The sequence below is a fragment of the Telopea speciosissima genome, chromosome 8 (assembly GCF_018873765.1).
Source record: "Telopea speciosissima isolate NSW1024214 ecotype Mountain lineage chromosome 8, Tspe_v1, whole genome shotgun sequence".
Taxonomy (NCBI): domain Eukaryota; kingdom Viridiplantae; phylum Streptophyta; class Magnoliopsida; order Proteales; family Proteaceae; genus Telopea; species Telopea speciosissima.
The window spans coordinates 54,886,522-54,905,467 of record NC_057923.1 but is presented as its reverse complement, the minus strand read 5'-3'; the positions used below and the strand labels follow the sequence as shown (position 1 = coordinate 54,905,467).

The window sequence follows — 18,946 nt, the reverse complement described above, 5'->3', positions numbered from 1 at the left end:
TTTACTGGAATGTTATGTTAAGTTGTAAGTTTATCTTTTTTACTTTTTTTACCTTTTACTTCCCTAGGGAGGCATATGTAATTTCCATGAAGTGTTTAATAAAACAATATAGGGGAGAGGAATAGTTTTCACTCTCCTCACGATTTCTCTCTCAACTCTTTCTCTTCTTTCTCTCTTCCTAGCTGCTATTCCTTGTTCCTTTGGTTGAATCAATACATACCTAATTTCTAACTTGGTATCTGTTTGAGTTTAAAAATTATACCGCAAGCGTACGGGTCAATCGTAGCTATGGGTCGAACACGAGGAGATATACGCCACTCTATTTAACTAACTTAAAAGTAATGCAAAGTGAACCAAATTAAAGTGTTAAATTAAACTAATTAAACTAATGAAAATTAATGCATCCTAACTCATAAGCATCCAATAAAATTAAGGGATTAAGTTGGCGTCCTAACACATGAGCATCTAACCTATCAAACTAACGTAAATTGGAAGGAATAACAAAAACGCAGCCACACTTCATAATCACATAAAAAGAAATAAGGGAATAAAAGTGCATCCACATACCACAACCATATAAAAAAAATAAAAGAAATAGAGGGAGAAGAAGAAGAAGATAGAGGAGAGGGAGAATGAGATTGAGAGTTTAGATAGTAAAACCTGGATGTGCTTGCATGAATGTAACTAAAAAGCTTGAATACTTCATAAACTTACCTTGGCCTCCTCTTCTAAATCTTCAAGTCTTGTCATCAACTTGAGAACTTAGACTAGAAGGCTTAAAACCTAAACTAGAATTAAGAAATTACAACCCAATTGAAGACTTAAATTGAAATTAAAGCATAAACTAAACCTATTACAACCATTAAATGAAAATAAAAAACAAACTAGAACTTAGAAAAGCCAAAAATCACAACTTAGAAGGAGAAGAAGAAAAGAAATTTTACTAAGTGAATGAACTAAAAATTACACTAAAAACTAAATTAAAATTGAACTAGAAACTAATTAAAAACTGAACTAAAAAACTAACTTCTTACAACCCAAAGGGCAAGGGGTATTTATAGGGGGAAGAGAGGAGAAGAGAGAAGAGGGAAGTGTAGGAGAAATATTCCCTAAGAAAAGAGAATATTCTCTTCTCCTTCCTCTTTTACAATGCCTTGAATCCTAAGAAAAAAAGAAAAAAAAATAGAAGGAAGAAGAAGAGAAGATTGTTTACATAGACCTTCTATTTCTAGAAAAGTAAACTTCCAATTCTAACAAGTGCTTCCTTTTCTTTATAGATATCTTCTCCAAGCAATAAAATCAAAGCATCTTTGACTTTTCAACTATCCATAGGTGAGAGAATATCTTTCAAAATAAATCTATCCCAAGTAGAATTCCAGAAGTACCCTTGAGAAGTTGGAGGAAAGAGAGAGTAAGGGTGATGACTAGGATTCCTTCAAGAAAAAATAAAATACCCATTCTATCCTTCAGAAAACATGGAGCATGGGGTGCTTATATAGGCCTCACCATTGTGTTCCTTGCAAAAAATCACCCAAAATAGACCCAAATTTCGTCCAATTTGGAGTTCGGGAGCCCTAAATATCTCAAGTTGAAGTTGGACTGTCCAGAGCCCTCCAAATGGAATCTTTCGGGTACAGGAAATATAACTTCTGGTTATTGTGTTAAGGCCCCTGGAATCCGAACTTTCGCTTCACTTTGTCTCCGGCCGACTGTCAATAATTACAAATAAACCCCTATAGACCATTTTCGTGCTTCATTACGGAAACGGTCGTAACTTCTGCGTTTCAACTCGGAATCAAGTGCCGTTTGAACTGTTGTGAAGCTGACTCGATGGGCTACGCATCCAAGCCATTAACACCTCTAAACAGCTTAAAAACATTTCCTTAGCATCATCTCCTTCATTTTTCACAAGAATTCACCTAAACCCTAAAAAGCACAAGAAAGCACCGAGTAACTCTGTCCAATGTGGTAAAATGTATGCTTTATGCCCTAAGATTTCACACATAAATGTGCTCATCAGATTCCCCCATACTTGAACGTTACTTGTCCTCAAGTAAAATAAAAACAAAAACTAACCTAGAATGCAGAAAATCCTAACTCACTTTCGTAGGAATCACGGTTGCACTTAGAATGTGCAACAAGCCTTTAAACCCCTAGGTTACCCCTAGTGGACGAGTTGTGTCTCGTGGGTGTTTGCAGTGAATATAGACCCAAAATTCAATTGTAAATAAATGCTGCAAATTTTAATCATGGCATAAGTAGGACAGTGCACATAATCCCAAAAAGTGTTCAACTAAAGATCAAGGAGCCAAAGGTTCCCCCACACTTGAATTTTATCACCCCACATCAATTCAAGTAACAAGCATGCATCAAGTTCAAGGGATCTCCTCATATTTTCTGAACACTACTCACCTTCAAGTAAACCCCCCCATAGCATCGATGGAACCAAAGACTTAGGCATTGAGTATTGTTGACCATACTTTCTTTTTTTTTTCAGGCATTAAGGCAAAAGTTTTTTCTTTCTCAACCACAAACTCTATTTCTACTCCACTATTGTTTCTCTGAATGACATGGTGGAGCATACACTAGACACCTAAATACTTGGTAGCTTTGCTTTTTGCATATATCTATAAGACATTGAGACATTGAGACATTGATGCAAGAGTTTTTTGAGTTTCCTTCCAAGGAATTTCGATCAAGTCACCCTGCTTCATGAGACACAGTCCCCTGTCTAGTCCCAAGGAATTCCACTTTCTTTTCTGTTCCTTGTTTTTTTTCTTTTTTTTTTTCATTCACTTCCACTTTCATGCCTTGCCTTGCCACAAACAAATTGGTCTCAACTACTAGCCAAAAGATCAAAGGGTCCATAAAACACATAGAGGAATCTAGCCATCAAATGAAATAACGCTCATATTTTCAAACTCAATCCCCATCACCGGATACAAACCAACTACTGTCCTTGAAAAGGGATTTTTTATTATTTCGCATGCTAGGACACCTAATTCCCTCTCTCTCTCGTTTTGCAATCAAAGAGACATATGCACAAAACCAAACTATTGCCACAATCAAAATTCACCAATTAAGCCCAACATCCCCCCCACACTTAATTCATGCAGTGTCCTCAATGCATGCATAAAAGAAATAATAAGGACAAGGGAGGAGATGAAGGGGCTTACCAGATATAATAAAAAAAGAGGGTCATGAAGAGTCATGAGCTCTACAATAAGTACTAGGGGCAGCAACAGAAATCTCAATCCATTGCCAGTAAATGGAGAAATAGCTTCAGACCCAGAAAACACTCGACCATGAATTTTAGTAAAACGAGAAATAATATAGAAGTTAAGCACAACTGAGAAATATCCAATAGAAAAATCTGTCCTCATGGGACAGTGGAAAATGAAGGCACTAAAACTCAGGCCATAAATCCGTCCCTTCTCTCCCGTTTGCAATGTAAAACACATGTCATTATCGCAAAAACCAACCAAGAATGGATCACAATAAGCATAAAAAGGATTATGAATAACCTCATCAAAATAATCATAAAAAATGGGAGGTTTACTCAAATCAATCCTAGCAATAAAACTATCCACTCTTTGCAGAACTTGGTTTGCTAAATAAGGATCATGGAAATATGCTTGAAAGGCATTATGACTAACATTGTCCTCCTCAATAAAATCGTCAAACCTAGGAGGTTTGGACAAATCAACATGTGAGACAATGGAATCCTCAAAATGACAATTATCTAAGTTTTCCAAAGAGGGGGAGATCGAATTTCCTAGGTTTCTATGTTATCATGAAAATCTGATTCTAAATCAATAAAAACACTAGGCTCACTAAAATCAGAAATTTCAGGAAAAAGTTGGACTTCCCCAGGTAGCTCATCAAATCTCGCTTCACTAATATCCTGAGGAGACTCAATCTCAACAAATAAATCATCATGAAAAGCAGCTTGTTGGGAATGACTTTCATTAACCTCAAACTGGGGTGGTGGACTTTCAATATCATTAAACTGGGGGTGGGGCGGTTCAGGCTGACTAGGTAATGTACCCGTTTCCTCCTCTTGCACCATGGTTATCAGTTGAGAGAGTTGCTTCTCCATGGTATTTTGGCTTGTTGTGAGAAGGTCTATGTATTTCTCAAGCTCATTCAGTCTAGCCTCCTCACCCATGTTTTGAAATTCAGGGGGTTGGTGGTATGGTTCAAGGAGAGGTAGCCCATTGAGATTCGATGGAGGGTTGGGCATTGGAGGACCAAACTGACCATGATATTGGAAATTGGGTGGTCCAGCTTGGTTATTCCATTGATCCCACGAGAAATAGGGATGATCACTCCACCCCTGATTGTAAGTGCCAAAAGAATTGTATTGAAATTGAGGACTAACATTCTCATCACCATAGCTACCCCCATAAAGATTAGGGCATCCTTCCTTAACATGGATAGTCTGGGGATGTGACCAATCAAAATTTCCCGAAAGCCCATAGTTGGGTTGGGGAGCAAAATTGTACTGCGGTGGTGCAAAATTGTTCTCTATCTCACTTCTTTTGGCTTCCCTAACCTGTTTAAACATTTCCTCCAAATTCATGGTTGCCTTAGCATAGGTCCATCTTTCCCCCAAAGTCTTATTTGGAAGTGTATCTCCCATAATTCTAAACTAACCACCTATCCCAAATTGAGGTCTCCCTTAGAAAAATAAATAAATAAATAAATACAAGACTAGAAAACAAATTCACTAAAAACAAAAATAAAAAAAAATAAAAAAACATGAGGGAGCCCAAGGTAGATAGTGCATCTATCCCTAAAAAATCGAAACAGTGGTTCCAAAGCTGTAAGGTTGCCATATAGGTTGACAGCAAGGGAACCCGTATAGTCTTCACGAGCCACCTACGGGCGACTCCTAGTGGATTCTGATGTAGAGTGGAGGACTACTATACGTTTTTGTTTTCAAACTCTCTCACTATGTCGCTTTCCTGTTATCAAGAGTGGTCACCTCCAAAGATAAGTCACATGCCAATCCAAACCACCCAACGAATCAAGGGGCGCCAAGATTGGCTGGGTTTGGGCATATGAAGGACTTTAGATTGGGCGCACACTATTTGAAACAGAAGAGAAACAAGAAGAGGTTTTCAAAAACTGATTTTTTTTTTTTTTTTTTTTTCAGAAAAAGAAGAGAAAATAATAAACTAAAACACTTCGAACTACTTAAAAATCAGAAAAATAAAATGGACTATAATCTCCCCGGCAACGGCGCCAAAAACTTGTTTGAGTTTAAAAATTATACCGCAAGCGTACGGGTCAATCGTAGCTACGGGTCGAACATGAGGAGATATACGCCACTCTATTTAACTAACTTAAAAGTAATGCAAAGTGAACCAAATTAAAATGTTAAATTAAACTAATGAAACTAATGGAAATTAATGCATCCTAACTCATAAGCATCTAATAAAATTAAGGGATTAAGTTGGCGTCCTAACACATGAGCATCTAACCTATCAAACTAACGTAAATTGGAAGGAATGACAAAAACGCAGCCACACTTCATAATCACAAAAAAAGAAATAAGGGAATAAAAGTGCATCCACATACCACAACCATATAAAAAAAAAAAAAGAAATAGAGGGAGAAGAAGAAGAAGATAGAGAGAGATAGAGGAGAGGGAGAATGAGATTGAGAGTTTAGATAGTAAAACCCGGATGTGCTTGCATGAATGTAACTGAAAAGCTTGAATACTTCATAAACTTACCTTGGCCTCCTCTTCTAAATCTTCAAGTCTTGTCATCAACTTAAGACCTTAGACTAGAAGGCTTAAAACCTAAACTAGAATTAAGAAATTACAACCCAATTGAAGACTTAAATTGAAATTAAAGCATAAACTAAACCTATTACAACCATTAAATGAAAATAAAAAACAAACTAGAACTTAGAAAAGCCAAAAATCACAACTTAGAAGGAGAAGAAGAAAAGAAATTTTACTAAGTGAATGAACTAAAAATTACACTAAAAACTAAATTAAAATTGAACTAGAAACTAACTAAAACCTGAACTAAAAAACTAACTTCTTATAACCCAAAGGGCAAGGGGTATTTATAGGGGGAAGAGAGGAGAAGAGAGAAGAGGGAAGTGTAGGAGAAATATTCCCTAAGAAAAGAGAATATTCTCTTCTCCTTCCTCTTTTACAATGCCTTGAATCCTAAGAAAAAAAGAAAAAAAATAGAAAGAAGAAGAAGAGAAGATTGTTTATATAGACCTTCTATTTCTAGAAAAGTAAACTTTCAATTCTAACAAGTGCTTCCTTTTCTTTGTAGATATCTTCTCCAAGCAATAAAATCAAAGCATCTTTGACTTTTCAACTTTCCATAGGTGAGAGAATATCTTTCAAAATAAATCTATCCCAAGTAGAATTCCAGAAGTGCCCTTGAGAAGTTGGAGGAAAGAGAGAGTAAGGGTGATGACTAGGATTCCTTCAAGAAAAAATAAAATACCCATTCTATCCTTCAGAAAACGTGGAGCATGGGGTGCTTATATAGGCCTCACCATTGTGTTCCTTGCAAAAAATCACCCAAAATAGACCCAAATTTTGTCCAATTTGGAGTTCGGGAGCCTAAGATATCTCAAGTTGAAGTTGGACTGTCCAGAGCCCTCCAAATGGAATCTTTCGGGTACAGGAAATATAACTTCTGGTTATTGTGTTAAGGCCCCTAGAATCCGAACTTTCGCTTCACTTTGTCTCCGGCCGACTATCAATAATTACAAATAAACCCCTACAGACCATTTTCGTGCTTTATTACGGAAACGGTCGTAACTTCTTCATTTCAACTCGGAATCAAGTGCCGTTTGAACCGTTGCGAAGCTGACTCGATGGGCTACGCATCCAAGCCATTAACACCTCTAAACAGCTTAAAAACATTTCCTTAGCATCATCTCCTTCATTTTCGCAAGAATTCACCTAAACCCTAAAAAGCACAAGAAAGCACCGAGTAACTCTGTCCAATGTGGTAAAATGTATGCTTTATGCCCTAAGATTTCACACATAAATGTGCTCGTCAGTATCAGAGCAGTTTTGAGAGTTGATCAAGCTCACTCTTCTTTCTCTTCACTTCTCTTGGAACCCGACAAAGGTAGAGTTGTCAAGGCGTCCAGGCGGTTTTGTTGGGGCCTAGGCGACCTCCGCCTTATTGTAGGGCGCTTGGCACTAGTTTAATTGGTATCGGACCAGGTTCTGGCACTTATATATGCCAAATATCTTCATTTACTTAAGATATTATTTATAAATAAGCAAATACCCCCTATTTGAATCCAATAAAAATAGTTAAAAAATCAAATTCGAAAAGGATAAAAAGTCAACCCCCCAGTTCAAGAACAAAAACTGGATTTTTAGCAGTAGGTAAAATTTTCAACTTTCTAATGCTGGGGTTTTTCTCAAATCTAAAAGTTTGATAAATCTTAATGTGGTAAAACATTGCTAAAAACCAAAAGTGCGGTAAAATATTCATTTGTATTGATATCTAAAAAAATATTTTCATTCAGAGTGATTTTGACAACATTCGCCTATATCAAACATGGTTTGACCGGAACATAACTTCTTCAATATAAATCAGATTTAAGCAATTTTGGATTTGTTAGAAAGCTGGTTTTATGCTCTACCTAATACTAAAAGTCTCATGTAAAAATAAAATCATTTGACTAGTCAAACTTCTTAGAGAACAAGAACATTTCTCTAAATCGAGAACAATTTAATTACTTATAGATAAGATCATATTTTCTAAGAACATTATAAACCAAATGTATGTTTGATTGTTTCAAACTTCCAATAGCTTGCTTCTTCAGTTCTGTTGTCTTCTAGTTCTATGTCGATTTTTGATGACTTGATGTGGCTTAATATTGATTTTTGATGACTTAGTGTGACTTAATGTGGCTTAATGTTGGTTTTTGATGACTTGAGAAGGCTTAATGTTGATTTTTGATGACATAAGGTATATATTGTAGCATACTAAATAATGTTAGAAAAGGGGAAAATAAAAAAATAGCACTTTGGGGCGCCTTGGTCACCTAGGCGGGCGCCTTGTCGCCTAAGTGCTTAGACACCCCTCCAGTGCCTTGGGTCGCTTTGCCGCCTTGACAACTATGGGTTTCACTAGGTGTTGTACCATGTAAAATACTTCACATAGAAGCTTTTGTGAAGTTCTATTCTCTCATACGAAGCCTAATGGAGGAAGTTTGAAGGCTAGAGAAGTCGATTGGAACCATAACAGCCTCAGACAAAGTTATTGCCAGCTTGTCCTCCTTGGTTTCGATTCTCCATCATCAAGCCTTTGTTTGAGTTGTGCATAGTTGTCATGGCGTCCTGGCGCTGGAGAAAGTTGCATGGCGACCTACGCCATGGCGTCCCTCTTCGATTTCTTCTTCCTGTCTTTGATTTCTTCTTTCCCTCTTCGATTTCTTCTTTCCCTCTTCGGTTTCTGAATTTTCTTCTTAAAACTTGAGAAACAATAGAGAAAAAATAAAACATGGCTTGAGTATACATCTATTAAAACATTAAAAACAGAGAAAATAAAAAATAAAACATGGTCGACATGCTCGCCATGGCAATGCCATGGCGGGCGACATGTCGATATATCGACGTGACACCCCTCCACCGACTTGGATCGCCGTGATGCCGTGACAACTATGGAGCTGTGGCTAGGGCTGTTAGAATTGCCCAGGAGTGTTCTTTCTAGTCCCTAAGGACTCATTTGCTGAAGCTATGTACTTTGGGAGCACTGCTCCTTCTCCCTCAGCTGGGCATGTATCAACTGGTTCATTTTTTTGTCTCTGTTTTGCCTGAATGCTTCATGAAGGGTTGATTGGCTGCTGTTAGTTGAAGGACTATATTATATGTTTTTTTTTGGGTACTTTGGAATGAAGCTGTGTTACCATAAATGCATTTGACTTGTTTTATCTTCAAGAAATAGTGATATGTCTACTTGCAGCCATTTTTTTGGGTCGAGTATACGCCCCAGTTGATTGTTGTGCTGTTGAAATGGTTATGGGATGCCTCATTTGGCTGTTTGATTTGTTGAGATGTTGTTTGAGTGAAGTTCCTCCCATTTGGATAGTGTTTTTTTTTTTTTTTCAAAGTGGGACTGCTCGGTGTTGTTTGAGCTGTGGTTGTGTGATGAGGCTATACTTTACCTTCTTTGGTTGTTGGACTACGTTCACCAGTGTTTGAAATCCTTCTTTGGGTTGAGATTATCCTCCCCTTTGGCAGATAAAGTGTTTCGCAGGGTCATGTCACAGCTGAGCACATCTTCTACACCTACAGTGGCCAGCTCCTCCTCCTCCTCCTTTGCTTTGTAGGTCTCTACCTCAACTTCTACTGCAGGCCAGTCTTGGGTCATTGACTCTGGTGCCACTGACCACATGACTGGTACGTCCCATTATTATGATTCCTATACCATTTCTTTTGGTAAGGATAAAGTTAGGGAAGTTGATGGCTCCCTTTCCTCCATCTCTAATACCAAGTTAGATTTTTAGGTTAGGAAAGCAAGTAAGAGAGGAAGAAGAAGTGGAAGGAGGAAGGAGACAAGAGGAAAGGGAGGAGAATATTTCAGTGGTAATGTGTTGTGTGTTGAGAGACTTCTCAACACACCTATATTACTTCATTGATAATTAGAAGGAAACTACATCCACCTCCCTAGGGAGGTAAAAGGTTAAAAAGGGAAAAACTAGAAAATACATAATGAGGCAACTAGACAAAAGGCTAGTTCCTAAACTATCCTTATTACATAACTTCTAATAACTCTAACAGCTCCTGGAGAGGACCTTAAGAGCAAGAGAGAAGAGGGAAGGAGAGAGGGGGCAGCCTTGGCGAATACCAACATTTGAGGGGAAAAACCCTGCAAGGGAACCATTAACAATGACCGAGAAGAAGGGGGAAGAAATGCAGGATAGATCCACCGGACAAAGACTGGGGGAAAGGACATCTGGGTCAAGACATCACAAATGAAGTCCCATCTTAAGGAGTTGAAAGCTTTATGGATGTCAATTTTCAAGAGGGCAGCAGGGGAATGAGATTTGCGGTCAAATCCCCGGACAATATCCGCACAAAGGAGAATATTATCGGCAATGCTTCTGCCAGAGATGAAGGCCGATTGGTTCGGGCTAACTAAAGAAGGAATCACCAACTGAAGCCGATTAGCCAGAATTTTGGCAATGAATTTTCAGAAAAGATTGCAGAGGGAGATAGGCCTAAAGTCTGACAGGGAAGAGGCTCCCTCTTTTTTGGGGATGAGGCAGAGAAAAGTCTGGTTAATACGGGGGAGCTGGCCGGGATTATAGAAGAAGTTGTGGATAGCTTTAATGAGGTCATCTTTGATAATGTCCCAACTAGCCGAGATGAATCCCATACTGAACCCATCGGGACCTAGAGCCCGATTGGACTGAATGGTGTGTCATTTGGTATAGTTGAGTTGAGTAGTATGTCATTTGGTATAGTTATTGAATATGTTCACCAGATACAGTTTTAATATGAATTCATTTTTTTTAGTTGTGATTTGGATGTTCTTTCGAAGAAATAAGGCTTCAGGTAATGGGATTAACTAATCACCTAAGAGATTAAGGTTAGGAAACCTCATATAAACTAGAATCGCAAGAGGTAGGAACCAGACCAACAAACAGAATTTCAATAAGTCAGCAGAAACAAAATGGATGCTCATAAACTTATGGTCGAAAGGCTAGTTCAGCAGGAAGAATATTTCACTAAAATTTAATGGCAATCCAACAGTCAGAACGGTGATTTTAATGTTCTGAAATTGATGGAGTTGTTCTGGCTTTGAAAACAGAAATATAAACTAGATAATCAATGAAGTGAGATAAACCACAGCAGAAATCTAGTTATCAGAATAACAAATCAGAACATAAAACAGGACTTGAGAGAGATGGAATTTAGCATGCGCAGGAATAAACATGTTCAGATGAAAAGAGATCACATGGTATTAAGATAGAGAGATCTGAACTGTTTTGATTGGAGAAAGATAGAGAAAGGAGAGGATAAACACTCAGGAATCCACCAGATCCTTGCTGAATCCACAACAAAACCACTTCTGAATCCACATAAGTAAACACCCAGAATCCACTGAGCTAGCCTGAAATCCAGAGACCAATTGAGCAGAATAGCTTCTTGTTTATTACAATAATAGATTCATTACATAGCATATCAGACCACTAATTTATGGACTAACCCCTCACCTAATTAGAAACTTTCCTAAATTTCTAGACTTGAGAACCAAGGAATCTGAAAATAAGAACTTTCTGAAGCTTCTACAGCTTCTAAAACTAGATTCAACAGTTCTTTAACAAAACAAAACATTCACTCAATAAGGACCCAATCTAACCTAGACCTTCTAACTGAAAAAATAGGAATTAGAAACTAACACCTAATCTCGTATAGGACTCAAATCTCTCAAGGGCTTATAGAATTGGCCCTTTACAATAGAAAACCCAAAAATACTTAACCCATGACCCAAATAACCCATTGGGGACTTAAAAATTAAGTCTAACCAAAATTGAACCTACTCTGAACCACAGAACCAGAAAATTGGTTCACATTAGAAACCGCAGGACCAAGAAAGGGGCCCTGGTCTTCATGCTGCTGCCAGTTCTTCTTCTCTTATAGCCTGGATACTGCATTATCAGATTTTTAAGACTCTCAATTAGGCTTCATGTTGTTGAGATTCTTTAATGATCGACACTCCATATGTAGATGCTCCAAAGGGAGTTGCTTCATGAAATGACTAGTTGATCAAATTCCATCGATTGCATTGGTGCAACTACTTGTCTTAATGAAATGTTTATGTAATTATGTGCAGTCACTTGGTCACAGACCCACATTTATGCAATTTTATTCTTCACTAGTTATTGATAGGTAGTAATATGAATCATGAACTGAGAATTAGGAGAGTCTCTACTCTAATTGTCTGATTGAAGACAGGCTTATCCGTCACACTAGTGATTAGTTTGATTTTCATCAGTAAACATATGGCTTCTGCTATTCTTATAAGAAGCCCTCCTATTCTGACACCCTTTGTTAAGAGAAAGTAATATTCAGTTTCTGGTTATCACAGGTGGTGAGACTGTAACCAGGGAAGATATCGTGGAGGCTCTAGAATGAGCAAAGTTTGGGATAAATGATAGGCAGCCAACTCCTAGTGCCATAAGCAAGGAACTTGGTAAACTATTTCCATGGATGCCATCTCTACGAAGAAGGGATGACATGAGAAATGACAGGTTGCAAGGACCTCTGGGCTATCAAACACCTAGCTGATGGTTGTCTGTTTTTGGCGAGCCCAATCTATTCTTTCCAAGAGTATGGTGCATTTTTTTTTTAAGTAATAGAGGAAATGCTTAGACCTACAATCCTCGGATCACAGGTGAAATTAATCTTTAAAGATGACATTGGCATAGCAAGCATTTCCCATGAAAACCATTGAAATTTTGTTTCCTAGTTTCTTCGGTGTAATTTTTAAGCCTCCTGCCTACAGAGGGATCCTAAATTTTTTGGTGGAGGACATTCTATTTGATAGCTATATATATATATATTACATCATACTGTACTTAGCCAAGTTTTAGCCATTCATTGGATTACTGAGATTGCCAATCAATATCAATTTTTGGTGTTATTGTTTTTTTATTATTATTAATATCCATTTTTGGAGTTATTGTTGGTCATTCATGAGGCTTTACATCGGTTGTATGGTTTGCATCAGTGCATAGATAATGCTAACCTCCCGGCACTATGGAGAAATTTTGCATCAGTCCCAAATTTTTGCTGGACTCGAAATGCCCTTGCTGTTTAATTCATTTAATGCAAGTGAGGTTGTTGGCCATTTTATTTTTACTTCTTCCCCATCATTCTGTCTCACACCTTTTACAGCAATAATCATTGCAAATGAGATTCCAGCATCTCTCTCTGTTCTACAACCACTGCTTTCTCCCTCCCCCCCCCCCCCCCCTTCAAAAAATAAAATCCTCCAAGGCCTTCATGGAGTGATATTTTCACCCTAGCACCATACTACAGTGTGGCCAGCAATTCAAAAAGGGTGCAGCTCGAGGCATCAACAAAAGCTACAAGCTTAAGACCTCACAGGATAAAATCTGAGAAGATGTGGGTGGCGCCCGAGATGATTCCTTCCATTGTTGCTCATAGAACAAGGTTTGCAGCAAAGAAAGAGGGTCAACTTCTAAGTTAAAATCTCAGCAATGTCAGGAAAAAGAGAGATGACACTTTAATTATTTATTTATAGAATATGATTATTCTGTATTTATTGTGGACCTCAGACAATTATTTCATATATATATTTTTTAATGTTTATGGGTATTATATGCAGTATTGTTCTCCATTGGCAACACTCACCCTGGGAACCTCCAAACTACAGTTCGATTTGAGTAAGAATCATACAATTGTTCTCATGCTTTAAAATGTAAATGTGATGCTCCCATGCAAGAATTTCACTTACATGCAGATCCACTAACTACAGGCCAATCGAATCGTTAATTCTCTTTCGTTATACCATACATGTACATCCATCCTTATTTGCATATTGTATTACAGGAGCCATCAATTTCCACTAGGGGCATGCGATTCATAGTCCCATACAGATAGGCAGGGTCACAAAGGTAACTTCTGTCACTCCGTACTTGAACCTGATATTAAGTTGTGCTGGGTACTTGAGCCAAAGTTGGAAATCACATCTCAGTCCTAAATTGTGTTCGGTTCTGGTTGAAGGCTTGTGCTTTTAATATCTCATGCATGCATAGGAAGCTCTCTGTTTTCATTGGGCATCAGAAAGTGTGTCCATGACCATGTAGATGGATAGCAGCTCTCTGTTTTCATTGTGGTGTCCCCTTCTTTTAAAGAACAGATATTGTTAGTTGTTAAATTGAATCTATCTCATTCCTTTTTCTTTCTCTTTACATGGATCAATATTTATGTCCTAGCTTACTAAGCTTGCATTTTAGGGACTGCATTTAGACAAGTTGGAAGAAAAGCCATCAGTTCAAATATGGCAACAGATCTCCCAAATTTCATTGCCATTGGCTTAACAAAGCATATACATTTTAGGTATTATATTTACACAAGTCTGAAGAAGAGCCATCGGTTCAAACATGCACTAGAACAGATATTACAAATTTTATTGCCATTTGGCTTAACAAAGCATTAACATATTAGGTACTACTGTACTATATTTACATAAGTTCGAAGAAGAGCAATAAGTTCAAACATGAGAACAGATCTCACAAATTTCAGTGCCATTGGCTTAACAAAGCATTCGAAAGTTAATTCACAATTTAGATCAATAAGATGCTTGATGGCTAATTGCTGACTGAAGTCATCATCTTTTCTGTCTCATTTCCCGCAATTGCAGTCTTGAATCTCCTCTCTAACTCTTTCCTGTTTGTCCCCAGATGGAGGAAAAGAAAATGTTAAAACGCACATAAACACATGCTAAATGGCTAATTGGCTTCTTCTCTGTGAGTTGACAAATACCTCATCAGTTGTCTGTCTAATGTTGAAGCAGATAGAAGCCCTCTATTCTCTTCAGCTCTCCTGAGAAGGTAAGGCATGACCTTTCCTACAGGCCCAAAGGGCAAATACTTGCTTACTTGGAATCCTGCATTTCTTAATCCAAAGGACAAAGCATCAGCCATTCCTTTTAACTGAGCAAATTGCAACTTTTGGTTTCCTTTTCCGATCCCCAAGGACTCTGCCTTTGCTGCTGCTACCCTCCCTATTGATCAATCAAACATAACATTTAAATGAAACTGAAGACAACTACAGGCCTACTTTTTGGTGGTAGCACTAGTAATAGTAGTAAAATCTCGTCGGGCTAAAGGTTTTGAGCTCTTTTACCAGAATCGAGGTTATGAGTGGCGAGAACGACCGCTGCCGATCTTTTGGCAACCTTCTCCAGCATAAATGCAGTGCAATCATTGTAGCAGTTATGTGTGTCCTTAATGGTTCCATGAATAGGAGGAGCGACGCCTAATGAAGAAGCTATTGCACTCTCACTAGACATATAGGCTCCTCTCACCAGTTTGAAACCAATTGGAATTCCCCTTTTCTCTGCAGCTTCTGTTGCTTGAACTATCCTTTCTTTTGCATCTTTCAAGTAAGCTTGAATTGTCCCAAAAACCATCACATTGTTGTCCATGTTGAACTTGATAGCAGCTGAGTAAGTTAAGTAGTCGATTGCAGGTTCAACTAATGTGTATTCTGCGTCGACCAGTAATGGTACATTGTTCTCAAGGCATTTTTCACATAGCTTATTCAATCTTTGGTGTGCTAGTTGGAGATCTTGTTCCTCTTCTGTTGTAAGAGGGTCCGGTCTTTTGAGGGTATGATAGAGAGGGCTAGAAGGGGTGAGGATTGGCAATGTATCCACTTTCCATGGAAGATGAAAGGAAGAGTCTTGTACTTCCCATCTCAATAAATCACTTACTTTTTCAAGTAGCTTTATAGGACAAATTGCAGTGATCTTCACGCAAGCAAAACTCACCTGTTTGCAAAATAACCATGGTCCCATTAACTAACTTAAATCCCTTATCCAATTCAATATATATATCTTCCAATATCAGGTTTGATTATTCACCGAGTATAGTAAACATGATCCTTGGGCTTGTCCAACCTTTGAGGGGTTTAGAATTCCAGATGTCCATCCTTATTTTTGATAGATTTTACAGTAAGTGACCACCCTTGAGACTCAGCTCTGCATGTTCATGGTGGCAGTTTGAGCTTTTACCATTCTATCAAGCAATGGCCCCTTTTAATGGGGTGTGTGTGTGTGTGGCAGAGACAGAGACAGAAAGAGACAGAGAGAGAGAGAACTTACTGAAGAAGGTGGAAGCAACTTGATAGAGTCAACCGTCTTAAGGAACTCAACCAAGTTACGATCACAGGATTGGTTATCAATGGCATCTTCCAAACCATAATCCAAAATACCTCTCAACCCATCATCCCAAAGCTTCTGAAGAGTCCGACTAGCTTCTTCTAAGTTCTCGCCGGCACAAAAATGTTCATAAAATGAATGCTTTACAATCTTCAATACAAGTTTATTGCAGATATTAGACTTCAGGAACCTAGACTTCATTACCCAGATACCCAAATCCACAATAGGATCAAATGCAGCCAAATGAAGGTTCAGAGATGATCTCATCAACTGAAAGCTCGAAAGCGAAGAAAACAACTTCTCATCATCTTCCAAATTCAATAGCGATGTTGGAGATGGTAATGATGATGATGATAATAATGAATTCAGAATCACAGTGTCATTGTCTTGCGAAACAGAGCCAATGATGGAAGCTGGAGCCGAAGAATTCAAAATTCTGATGTGGTTCAAATTTTTGTTTCGGAGGATTCGTGGAGAGACTCTAATCGCCATAAAACGTTGAGACTTTGCGGTTGGGCTTTTAATTTAACGATCCTTCTTCCTGCCTTTCTCCAATGCCAATATGGGTTTGGTTTCTGTTATATATAGACGCCATACAGCGGTAGATAAGAGTGGCTGGTTTTGTAATTCCAAGGGAATTGGAGGGTTTAGTATTTTGTTTGTTTTTTTTAAGGGGTCGTAATAACGATCTTTGCGGAAGATCCAACTGTTATTTACCAGTTTGGATTGAAATCAGTGGTGTAGCCAGCCTGGTGATGGATAACCATTGACCAAGTTTTTACTTTTACTTCTTCATGTTTTACCAAATGAGGCTTCTTTTCTTTTTGGGGGAAGTTTTCATACACGGCTGTGTAAGTATGCACGATCGTGTCCCTTTTCACAAAGAGTTGGAAAAGTCATAAATCCCCATCTATTAATTAATGCCTTGAAATTCCCACCCTCTCACATACACTGCTTAAGGATTTATCTACATGTTTAAGATCCATTACTTATATGTTGATGGTCTGAAATACCCTTCAATGTTTTGTGTTTCTCACTCCATTCAAATATAAAATGATGGTCATTGGTGAAGGAATAATTACTAAATTCAATGAACTCAAGAGGACAAAGTTATAATTAACTCCGAAGTATGGTTCAACAACGAATAGGACCTCTATCTGTTGTGTGTGAGAGAGAGTGAGTGGCTATATTGGTGACAATTAGCCACTATGTGTTGGTATTATTAGAGTTTGATATCGATACAATACTGATATGAATTGAGAAAAAGTGGATCGATTTTGAATTACGCTGACACAGGCTCGTTTCTAGCATAATCACTGTTATACCCAAAATACAATCACCCAATAGGGTCGTGCCACGTCTTCAGGGGATGACGAACCGAGATCCAGTGAGTCATACCTAATATCCAGATCCATAAATAGAAAACCAAGTAAGGTTTCAAGAACCATGCAATTATCCATCTCCATATTGAAACTACTAAAAAAGAAGTTAGAAGAAAGGGAAGAAAGGATCTCGCTCCTAAAGAGATCTCTTTCAAAAATATTCTCACAAAGAATGGCAACTACCATACTGGGATTCTCACAAGAACCACCTATTCGTTGGCTTAACACTACAAATACCTAGGTATAACCCATTACAAACCATTTTCACTATTCTCAATTGATGCTTAGAGAGATTTGACTTAGGCTTCGGAGAATTCCCGTTGGTAAAAACTGACTCTTTGGTGTCATCTTGTTCTCTTGTGCAGATCCAAACCCAGGATGACTCTTGGTGGAGATTTTGCGATGCAACAATCACAGTTGAGGAATGGTGCTCCAAATGCATCAGAGCGTTCAATAACCAATAAAATTCGCCCCATCTATTTTGGAAACAAAGTCCTAGATTTTAAAAACCATTCCATGATGCCAAATTAAACCACTACAGAAGAAAACTTTCTTTGAGACGTTTGAAGGTATTGGGAAAGGAAGGAGAAGAGAGAGAGAGAGAGAGAGAGAGAGAGGGGGAACTGAAAAGGATCTCGAAAGGTGTCCGTGATCACATGGCAGGCAAGAACGAAGAGATATAGGAAACGAAAATTGAAAACAAAACTCGATTTCTGATCAATTCCAGTACAATTGAAACACTTAAAGCTTTTCTCCTAGTTAAACAAAATATCAACCAAAGCTTACCTTCTGGTGACGCTAAAGCCTCTTTTTCGCCATTGTCACTGCTTTTGAAACCGCGAGAGCCAGAGAAAGAGACGAGTTATGAGTTTTTTTTTGTTTTTGTTTAAGGGGCACATTTTACTCTGACAAGATAAAAGGTTATCATTTAATGCTTCTTTTATCCGCCGTTTTTCTATTGGCATTAGGTCGAATTATGCGAAAAAATCCTCTGCATCCGAGCAGCCGAGCTGTATGTGCAATGCCGTCAAACTCAAGGCGGTGTGTTTTGACTGCTTTATTCCTGTTCGAACAAGACGCTTAGACAGGGGGAAGGCGGTCAAAGGGCACCGCCTTGAGTCTGGCGCCGCACTTGCAGCCCGGATGCAAAGAAGTTAGGTCTGGAATTATGGACTTTTATTTGCTCCATTTCCCCAAGTTCTTCTAATAAAGGGGGTGAAAATAACCGCCCTATCTTTGTCCGAACCCACTACCCGGGTGGAGTCTACCCCCCTCTATTACAGGAACTTTGAGAAATGGAGTGGGCAAAATATGGATAGATAAAAATACATGGAATTATGCACTTGTTGTGGAGGCCTTAAGTCGCTCGATGCGCTATTTTGACTGCTTCAAGCTTGAGCATTAGGAAGGTGATTATTAGAAGTGATAACCTGTTGGTTGTTAGCATTTTTAGTGGAGAAAATCAAGCTATTATTCTGTGGAGAATTGCTCCAATTTTCAAGGATTGTTGGCATCTATCTGTAATGTTCGAAGAATATCATATTCAAGCATACCCTCAGAGAAGCCAATTCAGTGATAGATTGTTTAGCAACACTTGGTGCTAGGTTAAAAAAAAATAAATCAGAAGTGTATCATTAGATAATT

At 38.2% G+C, this 18,946-nt stretch overlaps 1 protein-coding gene across 1 annotated transcript; it reads right to left on the bottom strand.

Annotated features, from left to right (window-relative positions):
* Positions 1-14,317: 14,317 nt before the first annotated feature.
* On the bottom strand, positions 14,318-16,441 carry LOC122671936 (proline dehydrogenase 2, mitochondrial-like). Its single transcript, XM_043869425.1, has 4 exons — positions 15,864-16,441; positions 14,885-15,530; positions 14,522-14,762; positions 14,318-14,425 (listed from the first exon to the last, which is right to left on the bottom strand). The coding sequence occupies exons 1-4, from the start codon at positions 16,410-16,412 to the stop codon at positions 14,347-14,349; spliced, it is 1,515 nt and encodes a 504-aa protein (XP_043725360.1). The 5' UTR covers positions 16,413-16,441; the 3' UTR covers positions 14,318-14,346.
* Between the last annotated feature and the right edge of the window lie 2,505 nt (positions 16,442-18,946).

Bases quoted from the DNA above. Each gene is read 5' to 3' on its own strand.
- LOC122671936 (XM_043869425.1), bottom strand. From the start codon at position 16,412: ATGGCGATTAGAGTCTCTCCACGAATCCTCCGAAACAAAAATTTGAAC. The intron at 15,531-15,863 runs GTAAGTTCTCTC...TTTTGCAAACAG, and splicing joins AGTTGCTTCCACCTTCTTCA to GTGAGTTTTGCTTGCGTGAA. The intron at 14,763-14,884 runs GTAAAAGAGCTC...ATTGATCAATAG, and splicing joins CACTCATAACCTCGATTCTG to GGAGGGTAGCAGCAGCAAAG.